Raw genomic sequence first — 23970 nt, forward strand, 5'->3', positions numbered from 1 at the left:
AACACAGTCTTTATATAATTACTATTCAAGGTTATGTACACTATCACAATAACTCACTTTGTGCTAAGAAAATCAACCATGGTAAATATATAGAGTTCTACAGTGGTACCACAAATATTATCAGATCTCATTACAATGCATCAAATATACTGTCAAAATGTCACACAGATCAATAAAGAGGAAACCAGCAGTAGAGAGGGGAAGGAAAGCAAGATGGTTGACCAATTGGCAGAATACTGGACCCTACCAACTAGGCACAGTTCTGTGTGGAGATCCCCCCACCTGGGCAACCTGTAAAGCAAAGATGTATCACAAGCCCAGTCCATATATTGTTCTATGAGTCTTATTTCCCTCTACAATAGTACTACAGCCCCAATGTACCTGGAATTGTAGCGTTTGTCGATGGGAAATCGACGGCCCTTCTTGAGTGCCCTCCCTTTAAGGCAGGAGTCACGGGTCCTCGAACGTCCGACGGAGAACAGGGTGAACAGTGAAGTGGCAGCTTCATTCCTAGCGGTGCTCATTGACGACGGAGCGTTGGCGTCCTGCAAAGAAGAGGCGTGCGGGGCACCTCAGTGACGATAGTTCTGGACCGCAAAGAGATGATGAAGAACTGTGGCCCAGCAAGGGCTTCGAGTTGTCGGCGTCTCTGTGGTCTTTTAGGTGGTGGGAAACCCACCAGCGGATGCTCCTCTACGCGTTGATGGTCAGGCCTTCTCCAGCGGATAAAGTGGGCGGCGATGCAGACGAGAGCGTTCTTGGATCAAATGAAGTTCTTAGGCAAACGGGAGCACGGCGGCTCCAGTCGGCGAGGGCGGTGGTCGATAGTGGCGGACAACAGTCCGGGCGCTTCTCTTTGGGATTCCGCAGCAGTCCCCATCTCCGGTCGGCAGCCTGTCGTAGGTCTGTCTACCAGGGAGCTTTGGCAAAGATCAGCTGGTGCACGATGGTCCCTCATAGCTCGGGCAGAGGGTGCCTTACCAGGTCCTCTCTGGGTCAGTCCTTGGAGACATAGCATCTTTCAGATTGATGAAGTAGAGCAGCAGCAAGACTTCTCTTCCAGCAGGGCTTCAAGGTTAAGCTTCAGTTTCTACTCCAGTTTCTCTTCAGCTTCTGAACACGAATTCTAGCAGTGAGAGGCCCCCAGATATACTAGTTGATCTCCCATTCATTCTGCTGGGTCACACTCAGGCACCCAATCGGTCAGAAGGGCATTCATGCAGGCGGCCAATCAGATGCATAGTGCATTCAGGCCATTCACTTCTCTCCAGACACTCACAACAAGTTATGTGTATTGGGACAAGTACCCAGCTATTCAACACTCCACACTTCATTCATACCAGTTTCGGGCAGGGCTGTCTCAGTCATTGTGTGAAACACCAGATACTAGACACCCACAACACAGAATGCGCATTCGTCACACACTCCATTCACCCAGGTCCCACCCACAGGGTGTACCCACAACATACAGTCACTGGGAAGGCTCCAGCCAGTCTGGACTGGACTTCACAACAACACCATATATGGAACTTTCACCCAACAGCCGGTCAGGGGGAAGGGACAGTGTCAGAGCTTCCCAGGACTTTGGGAAAACAAGGTAACAGGCAATATAAAGCAAGAGGCCACAGGGGCCATCTTGTTTCCTATCAGGAATCAACTGATTCCAATGGCAGGGCCTGGGTATCCCAAAATGGAGGATACTCAGAGCACCTGTCAAATTCAGCATGGAGCTGCCACCAGCCCATACCCTGCTCTGTGGCCACCCACAGGTGCCCAAAGACATACACTAGTGGCACAGGGTTGAACCCCCACCCATGGGTGCCATAAGGGTATCCCATGGGTCTGTTCACCAAACCAAAAGAGAGAACTGCACCGCCAGGAGTCCCACATGAACTCCTGCGCAGAAAACCCAACAGAACACACGATAAAAAGCAGTAAAGGACAAGGATACGGAGGCCCTGTCCCTCTGATGCATTTCCAGCATCACATCACCCTTCCCCAGTAACCAACAAGCTGCATCCATGGCTTTGTTACCTTGCATTTTGTCCAACCCCATAAGAAACCCAATGGGAAATCATGTAAGTATCCTAGTAACTTCTTAAAATTGTCAGAATCCTCAGTGTATCCTGTCCTTAGGAAGATCTGCATTAAACTCCATGTGTTAGCGCCATGCTTTCCAAATCATTTCAGTCCGCTATATAAGTCCTTTGTCCTATTTGGAATAAATTAATTAATTCCCATATAAAGAGGCACACAGCGTGAATGGGTTAACATGGCAAATTAACCTTATCACGGGCAGTGTCTTTCTTTAATAATCTAGCCACTAAAAAAATATTCTCAGTAGAACCTGTCATTTTTCTTTTAAAACCGATTTCGCCTGTGTAACTACTGTCATTATAAAATCTGAGTTTTCCCTTCCATTAAGAATCCCATGCTGTCCTCATCCAGAGTCACCCTTTCACTTTAGTATCATACCTGTTATGCGCCTTTGTCCTTCATCAGCTAAACTGATTTTCGATTCTGTCTGTTTAGCTCATTTCTGATAGTTGTTTGCATATTTTAAACCAATGAAATGAAGCATTCACAATTTTGCCACGTGTGATTCTTGCTGCACTGTTTTTCCTTCCAAAGTTGATTTTCTAAACTGTGTGTGTTTTCGAGAATTCTCCTTCTATGTCTTATTTCCCTCACCTAGTGAGTCCCCCAGCAGCTTTGCTGGATTTCTGGAGTTTATTTTTTCCACCTGGTAAGAGTGTACATCCTTTTTCCACTCTTACATGTGTTTTGACCAATGTGTTTTTACTCATTGTGTGATCTTGGGCACTGGAGCACACCACCCCAATTGCCCCTGTTCTTGTATGGGTTACACAGCACCTTCAGTGTAGTAACCCAGGGTTGTCTTTTAGACTTCCCTCTGACTCAATTTCGCTGGGGCTGACTACTGTCCCCCAGAGAAAGGTAAAGTTACCATTTACTTTACATAAAGCATGAAAAAAGAAGGGAGTGTCGCTATGCCAAAAATAGAGAGCTAAGATGGGGGTCATTTAATTCCTAGACCTCCCCCGAGTAGCTATATATGCGAGCAATAAATGCTGGGTTCAATTATTTGAAAGAAGAAAAATATATATAAGTACTTTTAGTGCAATTTATAATCGTGAGACGTTTTTCACATAACAAACATTTTGTAATATATATATCAAGCATTTAAACAAGTGAACAATCAACAAGGAACTAACAAAAAAGCAACAAAACACAAAAACTTTTTTGTAATTCTTTGAGCGTAAAAAGCAAATTTGTGCGGATTGGCACACACCGAAATTCGATCTGTTATTTAATCACAGAAGGAAATGCACTAAGGTCAAAACCGGTGGTGTCAAAAGAACAACAATTATGTAAACCAATGAGGATTTGAAAGGCTGAAAAGATATAACCGGAAATCCGGTTGAGTTTGGCGGCAAAGTGGTAGGGCCTGGATATGTCTATCTGTCCTACCAAGGTCTCGGGAAAAATTCTATCCGAGACAAACACCTTTTTGTTGTGCTTTACACTTTACATAGTCATTCTTACCACAGAGCCAGTACACCCCATTTTACATGGAGTACTGGAAAGGGCTAATCTGTACCCCTTTTCTGCCTGTACCTCCCTGAGCATTGTTTAGCTCTTTTAACAATTAGACTTGGCTGGTGGCAGTGGTATCTACCCTAACTTTTCTACCGCGATTATATTAGATAAACGTGGTACTGTTCTTGGCTATTATATTAGCCTCGAACATAAACCCGCTTGACCAAATCGTCTTTCTTTTGGCTCCGGTTGGGGTTATTCGCCATTTCTTTTTGTTAAAGTCCTTCTTGTGTTTTACTTTGCGCGGCAAACTAGGTTCGCCTTCTTTGTTCACCGTCTTTTGGCGGGCTTCTGCAGAGAAGCCCTCCCCTTGGTACCTGGGTGTCTAGGTAGACTGAATGTGGGGAAGGGGTGTAGTCACCCCCTGCACAGGGTATCCTAGGAAACCCAAGTTGCACTTTGCCATGATTGGCTGAGGTGGTTGTCCCGGCTGGACAACCCCCCTGCTGAGTGATTGAAAGCCAGGCTGTGTGAATGGGGGTTTTGCGCATAAAAGGCAGGTCTCTTGGGATAGAAGTAAGAGTTGCCTCTGGAACTACAAGGAACCAAAGAGAAGCGGAAAGAACGATGGCTGCTGCAACCACCCCATCCCGGTGAAGCCCTGCTGCAGTCCTGAGCTATCTTCCCTTCAACGACAAAGAGGAGATCCAGTCCGGAGTCTTCTTCCCTTGAGCCTGGTGGGGAAAACCAGCTCATCTTCTTCAGCCAGAGATCTCTGCCGTGGTCGAAATTGCTGCACACTGCTGTAGTGGTCCGGATAGCCAACTGCTGTGCCTCTCCTGGTTTCAAGGAGCACACCTTCTCGTTGTCGCTGTTGCCGGCTTCATCCCTGTGTGGTGCAGACCCCCTTCAGACGTCCTCCTTCACAACGAAGCTCCAGGAATCGTGGGTCTGCGGGAAACCAACAGGAACAACTGCCAGGGCACCAGCTGCATCATTGGAATAAGGTACTGTGTTCTGCCCGAGGAAACTGGGTGAATCCCTTTTTCTTCATCTTCAAGGCTCGTCCTTGTCTTCCCTCCTTCTTATAACTTTTGCTTCCGAACATTTGACAATATCCAAGTACTTTTTGGCTACACTGAATCGCGAACTGTCTAACGGTGTGATCTTCGGCACAGGTCTCTGGTGTCACCTAAACCTGGCGCAACGACCCTTTGACTTTTGAACTCCTGTTTCTGAGTGTTTCTCGATACTGTCTGCCTAACCTAAATATTGCCTGTGATTTTCACCTCCAACTCCCTCTGGGTATCTCAGGTGCTAAGTGTGTTTTTGCCCCGGTAGCATTTCATGTCACGGATACGCGTTTATTTAGTAGACCGAACTGTCAAAAAGTGATCGCAACCGTATCTGCGGTATCGTGTTAGGTGCATAACACCGGTTCATTCAAACACAGGGTACTTACCTTGAGACTTACTGTACAAAGTGAATTGGTTAGTTGTAGAATATTTAACGTGTGGTTTTGTTTAATGTTCAATAGAGGTGTGTTTATAACTGATGGTTTAAAAAATAAATGTACTTATATTTTTTACCTGAAACCTTGAGTCAATGTTTGCTTGAGTCAAAGTAATTGTGGTCCCTTGTGTAATCTCTGCTACTGCTCATATACTCTTGAGATAAGCCTGGCTGCTCTGCTACTGCTACCACTATAACTTAGTAATACGGGCTTATACCAAAGGTAAAACTTGTATTGCCACCTGTAGTCTTAATCAGGTGTAGTGGTTCCTAAGGGCACTGCACAGTATTCTGCCTAACAGTATGCCCGTTGTTTAGTACACTGCCTTGTAGCTTGTACGTTTTCTTGCTGAGTTGGGACAGTCATACACATTCTTGCCTTATCCGTTTAACCTCACATGTAAAATCACCATTCAGTAATTCCAAGTGCCATTTTGCGCGTTTTTCAAGGGAGCTTAATCCGATTTTGGCCTCCCATTCAGAGGTGGTAGGTCGGATTTTCATTCCGATTGTTGCCTAGTATACCTGACTCCTTGCTACTCCTCTCCAAACACACAAAACTTGGTTAACAGGGGTTTGAGGGAGTGTTGCAGGGCGAATGCCTAACTGTGGTGCTATTTGAAAATACTACCCGAAAAGTAATTTTGCATTCATTCATTTGTGCAATGTGTATCTTATTTTAGAAGGTTAAACTAAGTGCATTCTATCATTTTATTGTTTAATTATCACCACACTGGTGATTGCTGCCCTATATTGAATGTATTTGAATTGTATTCAAAATTAAAAATAAATAAATATTTCATTATTACACACCGGCCTGGTTCATGGTCCATTGCGACACAGGGTGTATGTTAAGGGGGGTGTCAGACGGGTTAGCTGCCTTCTCAAAAATTTTAACCTGAAGGGAATAAATATAAAAGCGTTTTAATTGTGTGCTGCATCCCTGGCCAGTAGAAAGAGTCCTGGTCTGGAGTGTGCCGCATCTTTCAAATCCTTAACAGCACCGTATCATGTGGTTCATCAGGAGGAAAGGTTAAGGTTGTGATCTATAAATTGGAAAAAGCAAATAAAAGGAAATACTAGGCTCAGCCTTTAATCAGATCTACTTGATTACCTTTGCATAATGTACACTTACTCAGAGAAAAAAGAAAACCTTTTTTAAATAGGAGTACTTACTAGTGTTGTGTTGTTTATATGCCAAATTGCCGTTTTTTTAGTAACACGTTTGATTTCAAATTGTAAGACTTTCCATTCAAAATGAATCAAGTAGTTTCTTGATGTCCCACTAGCCATGGCCTTCAACTGAGGCCACTGTAAATGTTACACCAATAGTTTTCTTTTGGTACCACTAGCCATGGCCTTTGGCTGTGATCACTCTGTGTATTCATTAATGTATTATTCACTGATTTATTTAATATTTATTAAGCCCCTACAGCCCATTGTTAGGAAAGATTTCGTAATTGTAGGTAATTTTCCTTCCATGTGGCAACCCCTAAACTTTTTGCTGTTGTTTTTCACCTTGTTCTTGACTTTGCCAGAGAAGTGCAGCCTTCTGCCGCACTCCTCTGGGCTTTCGCTCCTTTTCTTACGGGGAAACTGACATGCCCTTAAGACAGTCAGTACCGGGGAACGCTGTTTCCCGTAGTTTCTTTTATCATGTTGCGGCTTTAGTGCAACATGACACAAGAGGGCACTGTAAGCTAAGTTACAGCTCTCTTGGGTCTCTAGCCTTCTACAGGCCCTAGATACTCGTTGAGGATTGTATTTGATCGGTGCAAGTCATTCAGGGACTGGAATGGTGGCAGCGATCGTTTTGTGTATTTTGAGCTCCTTTTGGCGTTCTGAGCGCATTTTTCGCGCTGAACCCAAAATGGTGGCCTGGCTCCCAAAATGGCCAGACCACGAGGCTCCTTTGTCCTGTCCACTGACCGTCTTGCTCCCTTCACCTTCCCCAGGTCGAGCGACCCGGGCCCTTCCTTATTTGGGCATGTACTTTCCCGCAAAACACGGATGCTTTCGCGGGCTTCTACATGTCTTTTGTGTGCCTCCAGGATGTGGGCTGGGATGTCTGGTCCCAATACACATCCTGGGTGCCAGAGAGTCTAGGGTGGTGTGAATGCCTGGGACCACCGTGGTCCGTGATTGGTCCACGAATGGTGTGTGTGTTGATGAGCGGATCTCCCATTGGCTCCCCTCCGTTTTGGCGCGAAGGGAACCATGGATAAGAGGGGGCTGGAAACACCACTACCATGTCGATCTCCTGAGTTCTCACGAACGAAGGAATACAGGAGCCAAGTATCCTGCAACCAAGAGGCTGGACCGAGGAATCGCTGGTGACCCGCTGAAGGACTCCTCCTTTGCACTGCTGTCGTCCTGTGAAACCCTTTCCTCCTTTGATCGAACCAGAAGGCCTGTACTGGTGCTTCGACCTTTGGAATAGCAGGAACAGCTATTCTCGGCGACTTCATCATCTCCTGCCAGTAAGCCTTCGGAAGCGTCTCTGGGCCATCCAGTTGACTGACCAGCTTATAAGGGAGTCTTGCTCTGTAACCCCCGCCAGGTTGTGTTGTGTTTCGAGTCCTTGTCACTCTCACACGCTTAGTACACTTGGCGTTCCCAAGTCTGAAGTGAGTAGTGTACATTTGGCTCAGATACACACGGCCGCTCCGTTGCCCTGCTGTGGTGACAAAACTGTGCAGGTTTCTTCGATTGGGACGTCTTTTTTTCTCTACACGACGACGAGGCATTCCCGGCTCTTCTGAACCTGCCAGCTGCTGAAACTATCGTGGAGAAGCCTGGGTCTGCTTGCATCGGGGACCGGTGAGTAGTATAGCTAGGATCTGGTCGCCCTCCTGCAGTAGCCCATTGCTTTTCCCCGCTGTGTAAAAACAGCACCCTTTTGTCCGTACTCGCACTCTGCTTCTGCTCACTGTGGAGGCTGCGCTTGAGTCGCGGAACCTGTTCTTCTTCTGTTGTGCACTAACCCGAACTGCCTGACTTCCTCCGAAGAGCTTCTCCTTTTGCCCGTTGGCACCAGCGTGTGCAGGTACTATGAGCACAAGGCTCCACTCTTCGCAGGGCTCGGACTTCCATCTAGTTAGGTGCCTCTGAAGGCGAACTGAGTCTAAAGCATTATCGCACTGCCTTTTTTCTTTCCCTTTCAGGTGGACTACACATTTCGTGCATATAACGCTTGCGACTGTCATATTTGTATATATATTGTGTTGATATGGTATGTGTTGGCTTAATATTGTGATATTGTGATTTTCTCGCTACGGTCATTGTTTTAAAGGCCTTAAAATAAATGTGTATATATTTTTGATATAACAACTGTTTGGAGTAGTTTGTAAGTGATCTTGCTTTGTGTGCTCATTGCGGGCTTTCAGTCACCCTCACCCCTCTTGAGACCTAGTCTTGACCGCAGCGATCTCTACCTTGATTGGTCTGGCTCGTCCAGAGGTTACCCTGTTCCAAGTAATTAGGTTGGCCTTCTGAACTTCTGCGCCACCAGGACAGAGTTCAGAAATCCGTCTTAACAAATTGGTGTACAGCGGTGGGATACGACTGAAGGTATCCAGTGTTGCACACGAACTAAGGCATTTCAGGTTATTCCAACCAGGACACGTAGTGAATTGTTGTAGTATAGCTTTAAAAAGGCCATAGTCCTATCTAACAGTATGGAAACAAATACCTTGTTAACTTTAAATGCTTCCAAATCAGAAACATTGAAGAAGATGTGTGCGGAGAGAGGTGTTTCCTCTCAAGGCACGAAATTGGAAATGATCCAAAGAATCGTGGCGTGGCAAGAAGTGCAGCTTGATGCTATAACTTCTGAGGACAGTGCAGAAGGTGGTGGGGCTGCTCTCACTGGTAGAACCGACGGTTCTGCCGCTGCACTGATCCATCGCGACCACGAGGACAGGGAGGATGTGATGTCTAATGTTTCCTCTGCCAGTGCTGATGGGGGGGCTATGCTTGAATTCAAGAAGCAAGAGCTGCGGTTTAGGCAGCAGGAGCTTGAATTCAGCATAGCCAAACTAAAAATCGAACAGGCAGAAAAACAAAAAGACAGGGATCACCAGTTGGAACTGGCCAAGCTTCAGTTTGCAAATGGGTTCAAGGGTCCTGGACATGGGTCTGGGGCTTCCTCTCATCCACGGTTTCCGAAAGATCTGCTCAGTGTGTATGAGGAAAGGAATGACATTATGGACTGGCTGAATGCGTTTGAGTATGCATGCGAAGTTCAACAAGTTGACAATGCTGATAAGATTGCCTGGTTACTCAGCAGACTGCCCCATTCTGGCTGTAGTGCCATTATGGAAATGTCGAAGGCTGAGCGAGCTGATTTCGCAATGTTAAAGCAAACTCTCATTTTAAAGTTTGGGAAGACTCCGGCCCAATATTTGAAACGTTTCAGAGAGTATAAGAAAAAGGAAGGTGGTACTTGGGTATCTTGTGTCACTGAATCCTTGAAAAACTTAACTGGCTGGGTCGAAGGTTATAAGGTTTCTACCTTCGAAGGCATGATAAATCTTGTCATGCTGGAACACATTTTTGCTTCTTCTTCCCCGGAGCTTAAGCAGCATTTGGCCGATTCGAAGGAGATAGATCCTAAGAAGCTGGCCATTGCAGCAGACTTATGGGTGTCACATCGAGTGTCCCATAAGGACAAAACTCATCCTGGTAAGCAGGAGGAAGGGAAAAAGTCCAAAGATATGGAGGGTGGAGAATCTGCTAAATCTTCTTCCCATAAGGGCCACAAAAAGAAAAATAAGGGTAAGACACAAGAGAACTCACAGGGTAGTGGAGGTCCGCCTCCGAAACAGAACTCTGGTTACAATAAGCCTCCCTATGTAAACAGACCCAATGGATCTTGTTTTGCTTGTGGAGCAACTGACCACGTGAAGGGGGATCCCCGGTGTAAGGTTAGACCTTTGGGGGTCCACTCCGCTAATCTGGCCTTCTCCTCCTACGAGGAAGAAGAGACTACAGGAGCATCCTTCTCCTCAGTCTCATTTCCCAGCGGGATAGAGGCTGAGGTAGTTTTAGTGTCCCTGGGTTCCTGGGAGCCTAAAGTCGCAGAGGCTTATGCTAGGATTCCGGATAATACCAAGCACTACTTTAAAGACAGTGTGCTGATCAATGGAGTGGATACTCCAGCTCTTAGGGATAGTGGGTGCAGTCGCACTGTAGTGGATTCTACCTTGGTAGACTCAGAGGAAGTTGCCAGAGCTACTCTGATGCCCACTAAGTTGGCTGACGGCCCCCTCCGTATGTTTCCAGTAATACCTGTAAATCTTACTTTAAATGGTACAGCAGTCAGGATTCCAGTGAGCATTCAGAGAAACGTCCCGGGAAAGGTCTTGTTAGGTAATGATCTCAGAGCTTTAGGGCTCGTAGGAGACACTGCCGAAAGACCCTACACACGGTCTCAAGCACGGGCAGCATTGGCCAAGTCCAATACGCCGCCCCAGCCGAAGGGGAAACCCAAGGCGAAAGGAGTCAACAAGTCACGACGAGGGAAAGAGAATATTCCCCCGAGCTCGCCTACCACTGCGGTGGAGGAAGTTGGTCAATCGCCCGGGCCTGACGAGGAGGTGGTGATGCCTGAAGTATTCGACCCCCAACGATCATCCTGAACTAAAAGACTTGTTAGTTGAAGGAGGTCCTGATAGGGACGAATTCAGTAAAGGCCAACGTGAGTGCCCATCTCTGGAAGGCCTAAGGAGACAGGCCTGTGCCCAGCTTGAGGGTGAACCTCCTGGGACGCATAGGATTTATTGGGAAGGTGGACTCCTGTATAGCGAGCCCACAGAGTCTACAGAAGGAGACCATAGGAGGTTGGTGGTTCCCCTTGCTGTTAGGCCCTTCCTCCTGCATTTGGCGCATGAAGTTCCCCTTGCTGGTCACCTTGGTATGAAGAGGACCAAGCAAAGGTTATCCATGCACTTCTACTGGCCCAAGATGGGGGTGCAAGTAGAAAGTCACTGCAGGAGTTGTGCCTCCTGCCAGTTGTCTGGCAAGGTTGGCGCGACAATCCAAGCTCCGTTGGTACCGCTCCCAGTTGTGGGGGTACCATTTGAAAGGGTAGGGATCGACATCGTTGGTCCCCTTGACCCGCAAACATCCTCAGGCAATAGGTTTATCCTGGTGCTGGTCGACCATGCAACCAGATATCCTGAGTCCATCCCATTGAAAACTGTAACTGCCAAGTCAGTTGCAAAAGCTTTACTTGGCATATTTACTAGGGTTGGCTTCCCTAAAGAAGTTGTGTCGGATCGTGGCAGCAACTCTATGTCGAAGTATATGCAGGCTATGTGGAAAGAATGTGGGGTCACCTACAAGTTCTCTTCTGCATACCACCCCCAGACCAATGGTCTGGTGGAACGTTTCAACAGAACTTTAAAGAGCATGATTGGGGCTCTGGAAGAGCCTCAGAGAAGAAAATGGGATCTTCTTTTACCATGCTTACTGTTTGCCTACCGAGAGGTACCACAGGAGGGTGTTGGCTTCAGCCCCTTCGAACTTCTGTTCGGTCATCCCGTACGGGGACCCTTAGCCATCGTCAAAGAGGGATGGGAGATGCCCACTCCCCCTGTTACTACCAACGTAGTTGATTATGTGCTAGGGCTCAGAAAACGGATGGTACTTCTGATGGGCTTGGCTAGTGATAAATTGAAGGCAGGACAAGCGCTGGTGAAACATTGGTACGACCAGAAAGCTTCCCTCATCAACTTTACACCTGGTCAGCAAGTCCTGATCATGAATCCCATAAGGCCTCGAGCTTTACAGGACAAATGGTCAGGCCCTTACACAGTGGTGGAGCCCCTGGGTGAGGTTAACTATTTAGTGGACCTTGGAAGGCCTGGACAGGCTCCAAAAGTGTTTCACGTGAATAGGCTGAAGGCTTTCGTCCCAAGAGTCGAAATCGCAGCACTGCTACTGGCTTCAGATGTTGAGGAAGGGGAGTCGGAACCTCTCCCCGACCTGTTCCAAAGCGGTCCTTCAGATAGCTCCTTTGAGGGTGTCCGAGTGGCCCCTCACCTGACTTCTGATCAGCAGGCTGAGGTGAAAAGTTTGCTTAGGCAGTTTTCCCCCCTGTTTTCACAGTCGCCTGGTTTGACACCTTGGTGCAAACATAACATTGACACAGGAGACAGTGTACCTACCAAAAGTAGGGGATACAGGATGTCAGACAAAGTACGGTCTTATATTAAGACCGAGGTCAACAAAATGTTAGACCATGGTGTGATTGAACCCTCTAGTAGTCCTTGGTCCAGCCCTGTGGTTTTGGTTCCAAAGGCAGGCACTTCTGAATTGAGGTTCTGCGTGGATTACAGGGCTCTGAATGCTGTCACCAAGACAGACGCACACCCCTTGCCTCGAACAGATGAGCTGGTGGATACTTTGGGTGCCTCCAAGTACCTCAGCACGTTTGACCTCACTGCTGGCTATTGGCAAATAGCTTTAGCAGAGCATGCCAAGGAAAAGACAGCATTTTCTACTCCAGACGGCCTTTACCAATTCCGGGTAATGCCGTTCGGGTTGAAGAATGCACCTGCCACTTTCCAGAGGCTTGTGAATCATGTGTTGAATGGGTTGGACGAATTCTGTCTTGCATATCTGGACGATATAGCAGTTTTCAGTGCCACCTGGGAAGACCATGTGAAACACCTCGGGATTGTGCTCCAGGCTCTTCAGAAAGCCCACTTGACCATAAAGGCTAGTAAATGCCAGATTGGACAAGGCTCAGTGGTTTACCTTGGACATGAAGTAGGTGGAGGGAGGATACAGCCTCTACCCAGTAAAGTACAAGCAGTACAAGACTGGCCTACCCCCACTACGCAAACCCAAGTGAGAGCCTTCTTAGGACTCACGGGGTATTACCGCAATTTTGTGGCAGACTATGGCACCATAGCTGCCCCTCTGACTGCCCTCACAACTCCGAAGAAACCCAAGAAGGTAACTTGGACCGACGAGTGTGAGAAGGCCTTCAATGGCTTGAAAGACTCCTTGTGCCAGGCCCCTGTCCTCAGGGCCCCTGATTATCAAAGACCTTTTATCGTGCAGACGGATGCCTCTGACACTGGGATAGGAGCTGTACTATCACAAGTAGATGAGAAGGGTAAGGAACACCCTATCGGTTTTATTAGTCGCCAGCTTAAGGACAGAGAGCTCAGATGGTCCACGGTAGAGAAAGAATGTTTCTCTGTTGTGTGGGCCCTAAGGAAGCTGAGGCCCTACCTCTATGGGACCCACTTCACTGTGCAAACTGACCATAAGCCGTTAAAGTGGCTAATGAACATGAAGGGGGAGAATCCAAAGTTGCTTAGGTGGTCCATAAGTCTACAAGGCTTTGACTTCACTATTGAGCATAGGCCAGGTGTCCAACATAGCAATGCTGATGGGTTGTCCAGAATGTTTAACCGACCTGAACAAGAGACTCATCCAGGGGTGGATTAGTTCCCCATGTCCATAGTCTGGGAGGGGCGAGTGTTAGGAAAGATTTCGTAATTGTAGGTAATTTTCCTTCCATGTGGCAACCCCTAAACTTTTTGCTGTTGTTTTTCACCTTGTTCTTGACTTTGCCAGAGAAGTGCAGCCTTCTGTCGCACTCCTCTGGGCTTTCGCTCCTTTTCTTACGGGGAAACTGACATGCCCTTAAGACAGTCAGTACCGGGGAACGCTGTTTCCCGTAGTTTCTTTTATCATGTTGCGGCTTTAGTGCAACATGACACAAGAGGGCACTGTAAGCTAAGTTACAGCTCTCTTGGGTCTCTAGCCTTCTACAGGCCCTAGATACTCGTTTAGGATTGTATTTGATTGGTGCAAGTCATTCAGGGACTGGAATGGTGGCAGCGATCGTTTTGTGTATTTTGAGCTCCTTTTGGCGTTCTGAGCGCATTTTTCGCGCTGAACCCAAAATGGTGGCCTGGCTCCCAAAATGGCCAGACCACGAGGCTCCTTTGTCCTGTCCACTGACCGTCTTGCTCCCTTCACCTTCCCCAGGTCGAGCGACCCGGGCCCTTCCTTATTTGGGCATGTACTTTCCCGCAAAACACGGATGCTTTCGCGGGCTTCTACATGTCTTTTGTGTGCCTCCAGGATGTGGGCTGGGATGTCTGGTCCCAATACACATCCTGGGTGCCAGAGAGTCTAGGGTGGTGTGAATGCCTGGGACCACCGTGGTCCGTGATTGGTCCACGAATGGTGTGTGTGTTGATGAGCGGATCTCCCATTGGCTCCCCTCCGTTTTGGCGCGAAGGGAACCGTGGATAAGAGGGGGCTGGAAACACCACTACCATGTCGATCTCCTGAGTTCTCACGAACGAAGGAATACAGGAGCCAAGTATCCTGCAACCAAGAGGCTGGACCGAGGAATCGCTGGTGACCCGCTGAAGGACTCCTCCTTTGCACTGCTGTCGTCCTGTGAAACCCTTTCCTCCTTTGATCGAACCAGAAGGCCTGTACTGGTGCTTCGACCTTTGGAATAGCAGGAACAGCTATTCTCGGCGACTTCATCATCTCCTGCCAGTAAGCCTTCGGAAGCGTCTCTGGGCCATCCAGTTGACTGACCAGCTTACAAGGGAGTCTTGCTCTGTAACCGCCGCCAGGTTGTGTTGTATTTCGAGTCCTTGTCACTCTCACACGCTTAGTACACTTGGCGTTCCCAAGTCTGCAGTGAGTAGTGTACATTTGGCTCAGATACACACGGCCGCTCCGTTGCCCTGCTGTGGTGACAAAACTGTGCAGGTTTCTTCGATTGGGACGTCTTTTTTTCTCTACACGACGACGAGGCATTCCCGGCTCTTCTGAACCTGCCAGCTGCTGAAACTAACATGGAGAAGCCTGGGTCTGCTTGCATCGGGGACCGGTGAGTAGTATAGCTAGGATCTGGTCGCCCTCCTGCAGTAGCCCATTGCTTTTCCCCGCTGTGTAAAAACAGCACCCTTTTGTCCGTACTCGCGCTCTGCTTCTGCTCACTGTGGAGGCTGCGCTTGAGTCGTGGAACCTGTTCTTCTTCTGTTGTGCACTAACCCGAACTGCCTGACTTCCTCCGAAGAGCTTCTCCTTTTGCCCGTTGGCACCAGCGTGTGCAGGTACTTTGAGCACAAGGCTCCACTCTTCGCAGGGCTCGGACTTCCATCTAGTTAGGTGCCTCTGAAGGCGAACTGAGTCTAAAGCATTATCGCACTGCCTGTTTTCTTTCCCTTTCAGGTGGACTACACATTTCGTGCATATAACGCTTGCGACTGTCGTATTTGTATATATATTGTGTTGATATGGTATGTGTTGGCTTAATATTGTGATATTGTGATTTTCTCGCTACTGTCATTGTTTTAAAGGCCTTAAAATAAATGTGTATATATTTTTGATATAACAACTGTTTGGAGTAGTTTGTAAGTGATCTTGCTTTGTGTGCTCATTGCGGGCTTTCAGTCACCCTCACCCCTCTTGAGACCTAGTCTTGACCGCCGCGATCGCTACCTTGATTGGTCTGGCTCGTCCAGAGGTTACCCTGTTCCAAGTAATTAGGTTGGCCTTCTGAACTTCTGCGCCACCAGGACAGAGTTCAGAAATCCGACTTAACACCCATGGGCAAAGACATGCACCGAAAATACAAACAGCTATGAACACCTCACTAAAAATATGCATAGCAAGAAAAACACACATCAAGCCGCTCATGAGAATCAAAGGTCAGAATTTACATCAAGTGTTCCGGCAAAAACAAGAAGCCACCTTAGATGAAGATGTGAGTCTTGAAGGCCCTTCTGTAAAAGAACAATGGGCGTATTTCTCGGAGATACAGTGGTAGTTTTTTCCAGAAGCAGGGGACAGTAGAATTAAAAGCCAATCCCTCAGCTCTTTCAAGCTTAACACATGGATTAACTAGCCAATTAGTATTGTTTGCACGTAATGTGGACTAGATATAAGGATCAGTCGAGCTTTCAAATATGCGGGAGCACTCCCATACAGGAACTTGTGGGCAACAGTAATGACCCGGAAAGCAAGCACACAACGAGCCTCACTGACATGATCACTACACTTAAGCTGGTTGAGAATCCTGACTGCACTATTCTGCAAAAGTCTGAAGTTTAGCTATGTTGCCCTGACAGGTGCCATATAAGAGACTGCCACAGTAATTGATTTTCGTTCCAACAATGGCTTGTACAATATAGACAAAATTATCTTTAGAAAGAAAAGAGCACATTCAACATAGCAACTTCATAAGGTACGATGTTGTGGAAACAACGTAGTTGGTCTGGGCTTTCATATTCAGAGTAGCATAAAGATAGACCCCCAGTGTGTTTACTTTGTCTGACACTGGAATAGTGCAGTGGGCAATAGTGAACTCCTTGTATTCTGGAAATCCTTCCAAGTCTATATTGTGTGCCAACAATGAGGAGTTCAGTTTTGGCATCATTAAGTACCAATTTGTTGAGATTCATCAATCTCTGAATGATGTCATAGATTGTATTAATATAGGAAGCATCCTGCATATAGTCCCATGATAGCTGAAACAATAACTGGGTGTCATCAGCATAGTTTTTACAAAAAACACCAAGAACATCCAGGATGTCAAAAAGGGGTTTAGAGAAAACATTATAGAGAGTGGGTGATAAGCAGGATCCCTGTGGTACTCCACATTCAAGGTTAACGGGAACAGGTGCAGCAGAGTCACTAAAGACTCTGGCTGTACATTCTGACAGGAAGGAGAAGACCAAACTTGCGGCTTCCAAATAGAAACTGGCTTATGTGCACAACCTATCAATCAATATCTTGTAGTCGACCAGATCAAAAGCTGCCGAGAGATCTGGGTTGTTTCATATTTGGTCCAAATCTGCCCAGCAGTTTTTCTCTACGGGAAAATTAATGGGAGTAGGCTGAAAATTAAATGTGTTTTTTGTTTTCTTAACTTTTTCATTTTTAACATATTGCTTCCAAACTTAGCAGTTTGGGGTAGCCCTTGTCAAACTTTGTTTCGAAAATTACATCCAAATCCATCCAGCAAGGCAAAAGTTATTAGCAAAAGAATTTTGGGGAACGGTTTTCATTTCTGATAAAAGTCTCAGCCTCTCTGCTTGCAATGCATCGTGGGAAATATGACTAACTGTTTGGGTACAGGGTCACCCCGCTCTACACCAAATTATAAAATTACCACTTGATGGACTTGCACCAAAACCATAAAGGGTTTACTTTAGCGCTTTGTGTCAGCTTGTTTCTTATTTGGCGCAAATCTGTCCAGTGGGTTGGACTGTGCGCTGAGCAAAATTTTTATATTTTCCCTATGGGAAAATGAATGGCAAAGTGAAAAACACACCCTTTTTTTACCATGTACATCTTTTAAATCGTACAACAGATTGTATAAAATGTTCCAGTCCTTCGGGGTCCAGGCTCTAATATAGGAATGTTCAACTCTGTGCTTATCTATCCTATGGCTCAAAAGGTATTAACCATAAAATCTTCGCTTTTCCTATGGGTGATAGGTTTCACCTTAACTATAGGGTGGTGAATAGTGTGTATATGTGGTCATATATATATTTGGTATTTAGTGATTATGTAACGCTCCATGCCATATTCCTCCAGTTTCTAGACGCTGCAATAATGTGTGTTTAACATAAAAACTCAATCTTTATGAAATCTGTCAGACTGTATTTATACTGTGACGCAGGAAGCATGTCCATTACAATTCCTACGCAATGTGCTTTTTATACGTTGTCTATTTCTTTGATTATAATAGACTCACAAAAACGTAGAAAGATCACACTGTGGAAGAATCGTAATGTTCTGGCTCAATTAAATAGACATTCAAAATTGTATCAAAAGCATTGCGTAGGAATCGTACTTTTCTTGCTTCTAGTGTCACCCTTTCCCCGGTACTTTTTCGCTCGCATTGAAGCATGCACACCATTTACATACCCATACAACTATGCACACAAGGTGTGTGTGAGCGTGTCTGGGAGAGACAGTGGCACATTGTTGTGTATAGTAATAGTTATTTGATTTTTGATTATCTGCGAAATTATAGTTTAGATTGACAATGCCCCTTTTGAATCAGTACATTTAATGACATAAACCACACATTTTCCTTGAACTTCATAAATCAAACAGATGCCTTGAACTTGAATACTGATGCGTCCCTCGGTTACTGTGCCGCTGCCTAGAATTGGAATTTGTGACTATTTGAATACACACAGCAGTGCTGGCTCCTCTGCAGGAAACACGATGCCTTCCACATTGAGCTACTCAGATGCCCGCTGTGCCGTCCTTGCAACCGCGATACAACGTTTGGAGGTCGAAATTTGAGGCGCCCAGTGGATACTGTGTGCACGCTAATGGGTATATTCTTTGCCGGGAGAAATAATTTGTTCCTTGTAAACAGACACTAATAGTTTGTTTTCATTTTGTGCTCACAATTTCCTTGCCTTCCCGGCGGAGTGCTGATGGGGTAAACAGTGTAATCTCATTCACTTCACCTCCTGTGGATTCCGAGTGACAATCGTGACAGACCAAGGCTCCTGCAAATAAGATGGCCGCCGCCACCACTAGGAGAGGCAGGCATCCTCATAAATGCAAAATATGTGGTGACATTTAAGGGATTTAAACGGCACGCTTAAATATATGCTGACGGCTAATACGCGTGTTGGGTCCAGCTCTCTTCTGCGCCTGTGCAAGAGCGTGCCTTCATGATTTCGAGATATTGTGCACAGGATCCGCCTGGAGCACTGTAAACTGCAAACATTGACGCACCTTCTCTTTTGAAGGCGATTCCCGGTCTAGTTGTTGTTTCAATGCTAAAAGTGGGCAACCGCAATCGGTTAATGCGAATCATTTAAGTGTTTAATATATGTGTATTGGTATTTGCTTGTACAAGAGAATAAATCACAATTGTCACCTATATAACTTTTTCTAAAACAAAATTTCAAATGACAACGCACGCCAGAACTTTTATACGGTCGCAACTTTCAGCTTCAACCCCGCAACCTCAACATCTTTCAATCCCCTTTACTAAATAGATTGTTGAATAACATTGCGAAAGTTTATTTGAACGGTGTTCTTTTTTCTAACCAAACAAACTTTGAGACAGTGGTAACTTCTGATGCAAGTGTTACAATATAATGTAGACTAATATTTAACAAACAATTGCTAAAAGGGGAGAAACCACTGTGAAATAGCACACGGCGAGCTCCTTCAAACACGCTGCCGATCGGTGTATAGAATGGGACTCCGGCACCAGACTGGGGGATGTGCACCCCAAATTGTGTAATCAAAGCCGAAAGAGTGGGATGTGGGGGCGGCGGTGGCGATGCTCTGACTGCTTGCTTATAGAGGCATTAATCAGATTAGCACATTACATTATCTACAGCGGGAGGGACCAGGCTAGAGACGGGGGCTCTTAAACCGCTTTTCCTAATGGGGAAGAGATTACCTTAATTTCATTAAAATCGTAATACACATATCAAACTCCTTTAACGCCTCCTCGCTGCACGCCCCTCCCCACCAAACACTACCTGGGTTTTTGTTATGTGTGCGGGAGCCGATTGCTCTGTGACGCAGCTGGGTATAAAAAAAAGGGGGCTGGGATTGGGATGGGGCACTGCAGCAGTATCTTGGAGTTCCGTGTTCGGAAGAGGACTTTGGTAAAGGAGGTCTGCTGGGCTGGCCGGGGGCGCCCTTCCTTGAGGACTGGGTGGGTGTGTGCCTGTTGATACTCTGCTACAGGCCCATTGTGGGTGATGCCTTCTGGCATGTTCAGCATCGACAGCATCCTGGCGGCCAGACCCCGTGGGAAGGAAACGCTGCTGCTACACCAGAGCGGGCCCTTGCTCTACCCCGCCCTGGGGGACTCTCTGTACGCGGGCCCTGCCATAGACTATGGCCCCCTGTACCCGCGGACCTTCGGCCACTCCACAAGCCTGCCTGCACTTGGCGGATTCACTGCGGGCTACAGTGGAGGCTACTACTACGGACAGCTGCACATGCAGTCTCCTGGGGCTCCTGGCTGCTGCGGGGCTCTTCAGCCCTTGGGGGCGCAGCAGTGCTCGTGCGTGCCGTCTCCGAGCGCAGGTAAGGACCGCGGGCGAACTTAAACACCATTTCTAATAAAGTTCACAAACGGGCACCCGGCGCTCTTGCAAAAGGTTTATCTTTTCTCTATTTAAATCCTTAGTTTCCGGTAAACTTGTAGCACTACAACAATAAGGACCCCTTTAGTTCACGTCAAAATATATATACACAATCTATCATGCTGTAGTATATATGTTCCGTGTTGTTCAATAGCGTGTTATAGTGTGATACATACAAAATATGCATACATTTAATGTATTCCTTTTTACCTGAACACAAAGTACATTTTATGTGAGACGTTAACCATAGTGAAACGTCCAGACTCTGCCTACAATGTTAATTTCGATCTGATTTACAAAAGTGTTTCCAATGGCAAAATCCCATTGAAAAACCCTTTATAAACAGGCCCATATGTCTGTATACTGGTCGGTGGGACAGTTAGCACCACGTAAATTAAAAACACATCCCATCCGCCATTCATGTTGAAACCAGTTCTGAGTACTTGATGTTTCGTAGTACATACATGGGCCTGATTCACGGAGTTTTTCAATGGGATGCACCAACTGAAAACGCTTTTGAGTCAGGCACTAGTTTACATTTATGACAGTACGTATGTATTAACCAATAGTCAGCACGTAACTACATTTGATAGTTGGAGTGGCCTCTTTCATCAGCTATGTGTATGCAGCGAGCCCTTCTGTTAAGAAGGCCCATGTTATTATATACTCGAAGTATATGTTCATGTCGTACTGAGTGCTCCATATGTTTCTGAAGACAAAAGGTTACCATGTATGTGGGACAATCTGTCCTCATAATAACGAGGTCTACATGTGCAAAAACTTTAAGAGCGTTCATGCACGTGCCTTTTGCATTTATATCTGCATTGTACAAATGTACAGGGTTAAAATGTACAATGTTAGTTATATGGAAGGATCTGTTTCATATATGCTAATTGGGGTATCTTTTGGTTTTGTTTTGGATCAACTATCTGTCGCCCTTCGCTAACAAGGTACAAATAAAATGAACTGGCTAGATGGATGGATAGATGGATAGATGATGGATAGATAGATTGATGGATAGATAGGTAGGTAGGTAGATAGGTGGATAGATGGATGGATTGATAGATAGATGTGTTTTTGATTCACTTTGCTCAAGTTTACATATTTCCCTAGTAGTCTTGTGGTACTTTGGTTTGTGCTTGTTGTGAGACATATGCAGATACTACATTTCAAAGATGGCAGGTGTGAGTTTGGAAATCTACGTGTTTGAGGTGTTGGGAGGGTGCCCTTGCTCAGCTCTTCTGTTATTGCAGTTGGACATTTCCACTTTCGACTTGTTAGAACGTGTCCGCTCAGTGCTGTGCAATTATAGGCTTTTAATGTTTGCGGTTTATCATTTCAACTGACTTAACGCAAGGGTTTGGTTGCTGTCTCCTTTATTCTTAAAATGAGCTACACATTGACAAGGATTTTAAACTTAACCACAGCAGTATTTTTTTAACTGTATGCTTTCAATCTATGGAATACCTATCTGTTATTACATGAGCAATATTTCCGGAAATTGATGTCTAGACTGCTTTTTTAGTAGTATGCTAGGTTTGAAAGAGTCACACTTTAGAGACTGTTCAAGTACCGGATCGGGGTTTTTGGTTTATGGAATTACTATTTTAGGACAGGAATACTTTGACGGGCTCAATAAGTGAAAGCATGTTTCACGAGGAGCTGTTTTTATTTCATGGAATGAACAATTCACGGAAGTGAAACGTTTGCAACCCGGGCTTTGGCGTTCTCTTTTCTTGTAATACAGATTTGACTTCTTTAGCACATTGTGGGTTAGTGGTTGAATGTATGTCTGTGATGAGTTGGTCGTTGCCTTTAGTTATGCCCTATCGTCTGCCCTTCTAGGTTACGAAGGCTCCGTCCTGATGCCCCCCATGCCTCACCAGATGACGCCCTATATGAATGTGGGCACGCTGTCCCGCACCGAGCTGCAGCTGCTCAACCAACTGCACTGCCGAAGGAAACGCAGGCATCGCACAATCTTCACCGACGAGCAGCTCGAGGCCCTGGAGAGCCTCTTCCAGGAGACCAAGTACCCGGACGTGAGCACCCGAGAGCAGCTGGCCCGCAGGGTGCAACTCCGAGAGGAGAAAGTGGAGGTACGGACTCATACACTTCTTATTGCAGGGTGCAGCGAAGCCCCGTGTGTGTACATAGACCAGTGCGGCGAGTAGTGAGCGGCCCTCCCCCCATAAAGCAATGAATCGGTGCTCACAAATCCAACCAATTGGGAATGTACCGAAACAGATTGGCCTCTGCAACTATTCCGATCCCTGACAACCATAAACCTCGCCGCATACCGCCGTACAATAAACACCTAGTGACAGAGAAGCCCTTCCTTAATTGTTCACAAAGACAATGAGAAAATGCCGACATGAGCTCTCGTTTGAATCTTGGAACAGCACAGAGGAAATCGCCCTCTGTGCGGGTCCAAGGTGACACCGGACCATTTCACACAAAATACGGAAACGCACGCGCTCCTGGAAATTCGTGCGTGTGAGTAGGTTATTTCACTTTTGCCAAAACCACCGCATCCTTCAACGCAAACACATACTTTGTGTGCCTAAGATCTGAAAGAATGAGCTGCAGTTAACTCTTCACCGCAGAGGTAATCGGGCCGGGTTCAGTGGCGGGCATCCGTATTTAAATTTAGCACCAGAGGGTCTTTGGAAGTGCGGGCGAATGAAGACAGGTCCACCAAGGGGTCGCTCACCAGGTTTCCTCTGATTAAATGACACTGCTCCAGCTGGTTTCATTGACTCTTACCCAGTGAATGATAGATTGATTGGAGTGGAGACGTATTAGAACGTCATGCAGGTATTTTCTTTTAATTCTGTTCAACTAATAATATTTAACAAATAGCTGCAAAGTATGAACACCTTTCAGCTTTGATACACTTTGTATAGGTCAAATACACTATTCAGAGAGAGCGAGGGCAATGGAGACCGCCGTGTAAACCCTTTTGGCCAGGATGCATGGGCGCGTCATTAACATTAATGGGCAGGGAACGATCTAAATGAGCATTCCGAAAAGTCCGTCTCGGTCTTAACACATTCACTTTTTTCCCTTGAAGGTCTGGTTCAAGAACCGCAGAGCCAAGTGGAGGCGCCAGAAGAGATGCTCGTCGGAAGAGTCGGAAAACGCCCCAAAATGGAAGGACACCCCCAAAGGCACCCTCAAAAATCGGAAAGAGGATGCGAAAAGTGACATTGACTCCGATAGCTGATGCCCTCTTGGGCATGGACTGGACTGTGGCACATGCCCAGCAGAAGCTGCTCCCTGTATATACTGTACATACCACCACATGTTGCGCTGCCCTGTAATTGAAGTGTCCCGCGCAGCTGTTGCAGAGGCTTGAACCGTAAGGCCCGATTGTAAAGTCTTATTTATGCCCACATTAAAACCCCTGGTACCTGGCATGGTGTCTTTCCTCTGCAACTGGCTGTGACTGCTCCTTTCCGTATTTTCCGCCTAGATAACTTCTCTCTGGAGAAGGACACAGGTAAGTATAGAGGGAGATGGGTGTCTCCGATTCCGTCTCCTATGGAGGAACGCTTATATAATGTGGTATGCCTATTCAGTGTAAATCCTGCTTTCCTGCCAATCACTTGGAGCCGTGATGAAATGCTTTTAATAGGAATATTGAAAATCCGACTTACAAATGTTTACAATTAGATTCAGTTGGTATTGTATAGGATTTTCACAAGGATGTCAGACTATATACTACACTGATGGTCCATAATAAGGATGCAACCTGTAAGCAGTTGTC

General features: G+C 46.3%; 1 protein-coding gene across 1 annotated transcript; it reads left to right on the plus strand.

Annotated features, from left to right (window-relative positions):
- Positions 1-19696: 19696 nt before the first annotated feature.
- Positions 19697-23618, plus strand: GSC (goosecoid homeobox). Its single transcript, XM_069637685.1, has 3 exons — positions 19697-20142; positions 22047-22300; positions 23275-23618. The coding sequence occupies exons 1-3, from the start codon at positions 19812-19814 to the stop codon at positions 23425-23427; spliced, it is 738 nt and encodes a 245-aa protein (XP_069493786.1). The 5' UTR covers positions 19697-19811; the 3' UTR covers positions 23428-23618.
- The last annotated feature ends 352 nt before the right edge of the window (positions 23619-23970 follow it).

Source organism: Ambystoma mexicanum, chromosome 14 (assembly GCF_040938575.1).
Source record: "Ambystoma mexicanum isolate Mex_15411 chromosome 14, UKY_AmexF1_1, whole genome shotgun sequence".
NCBI lineage: Eukaryota > Metazoa > Chordata > Amphibia > Caudata > Ambystomatidae > Ambystoma > Ambystoma mexicanum.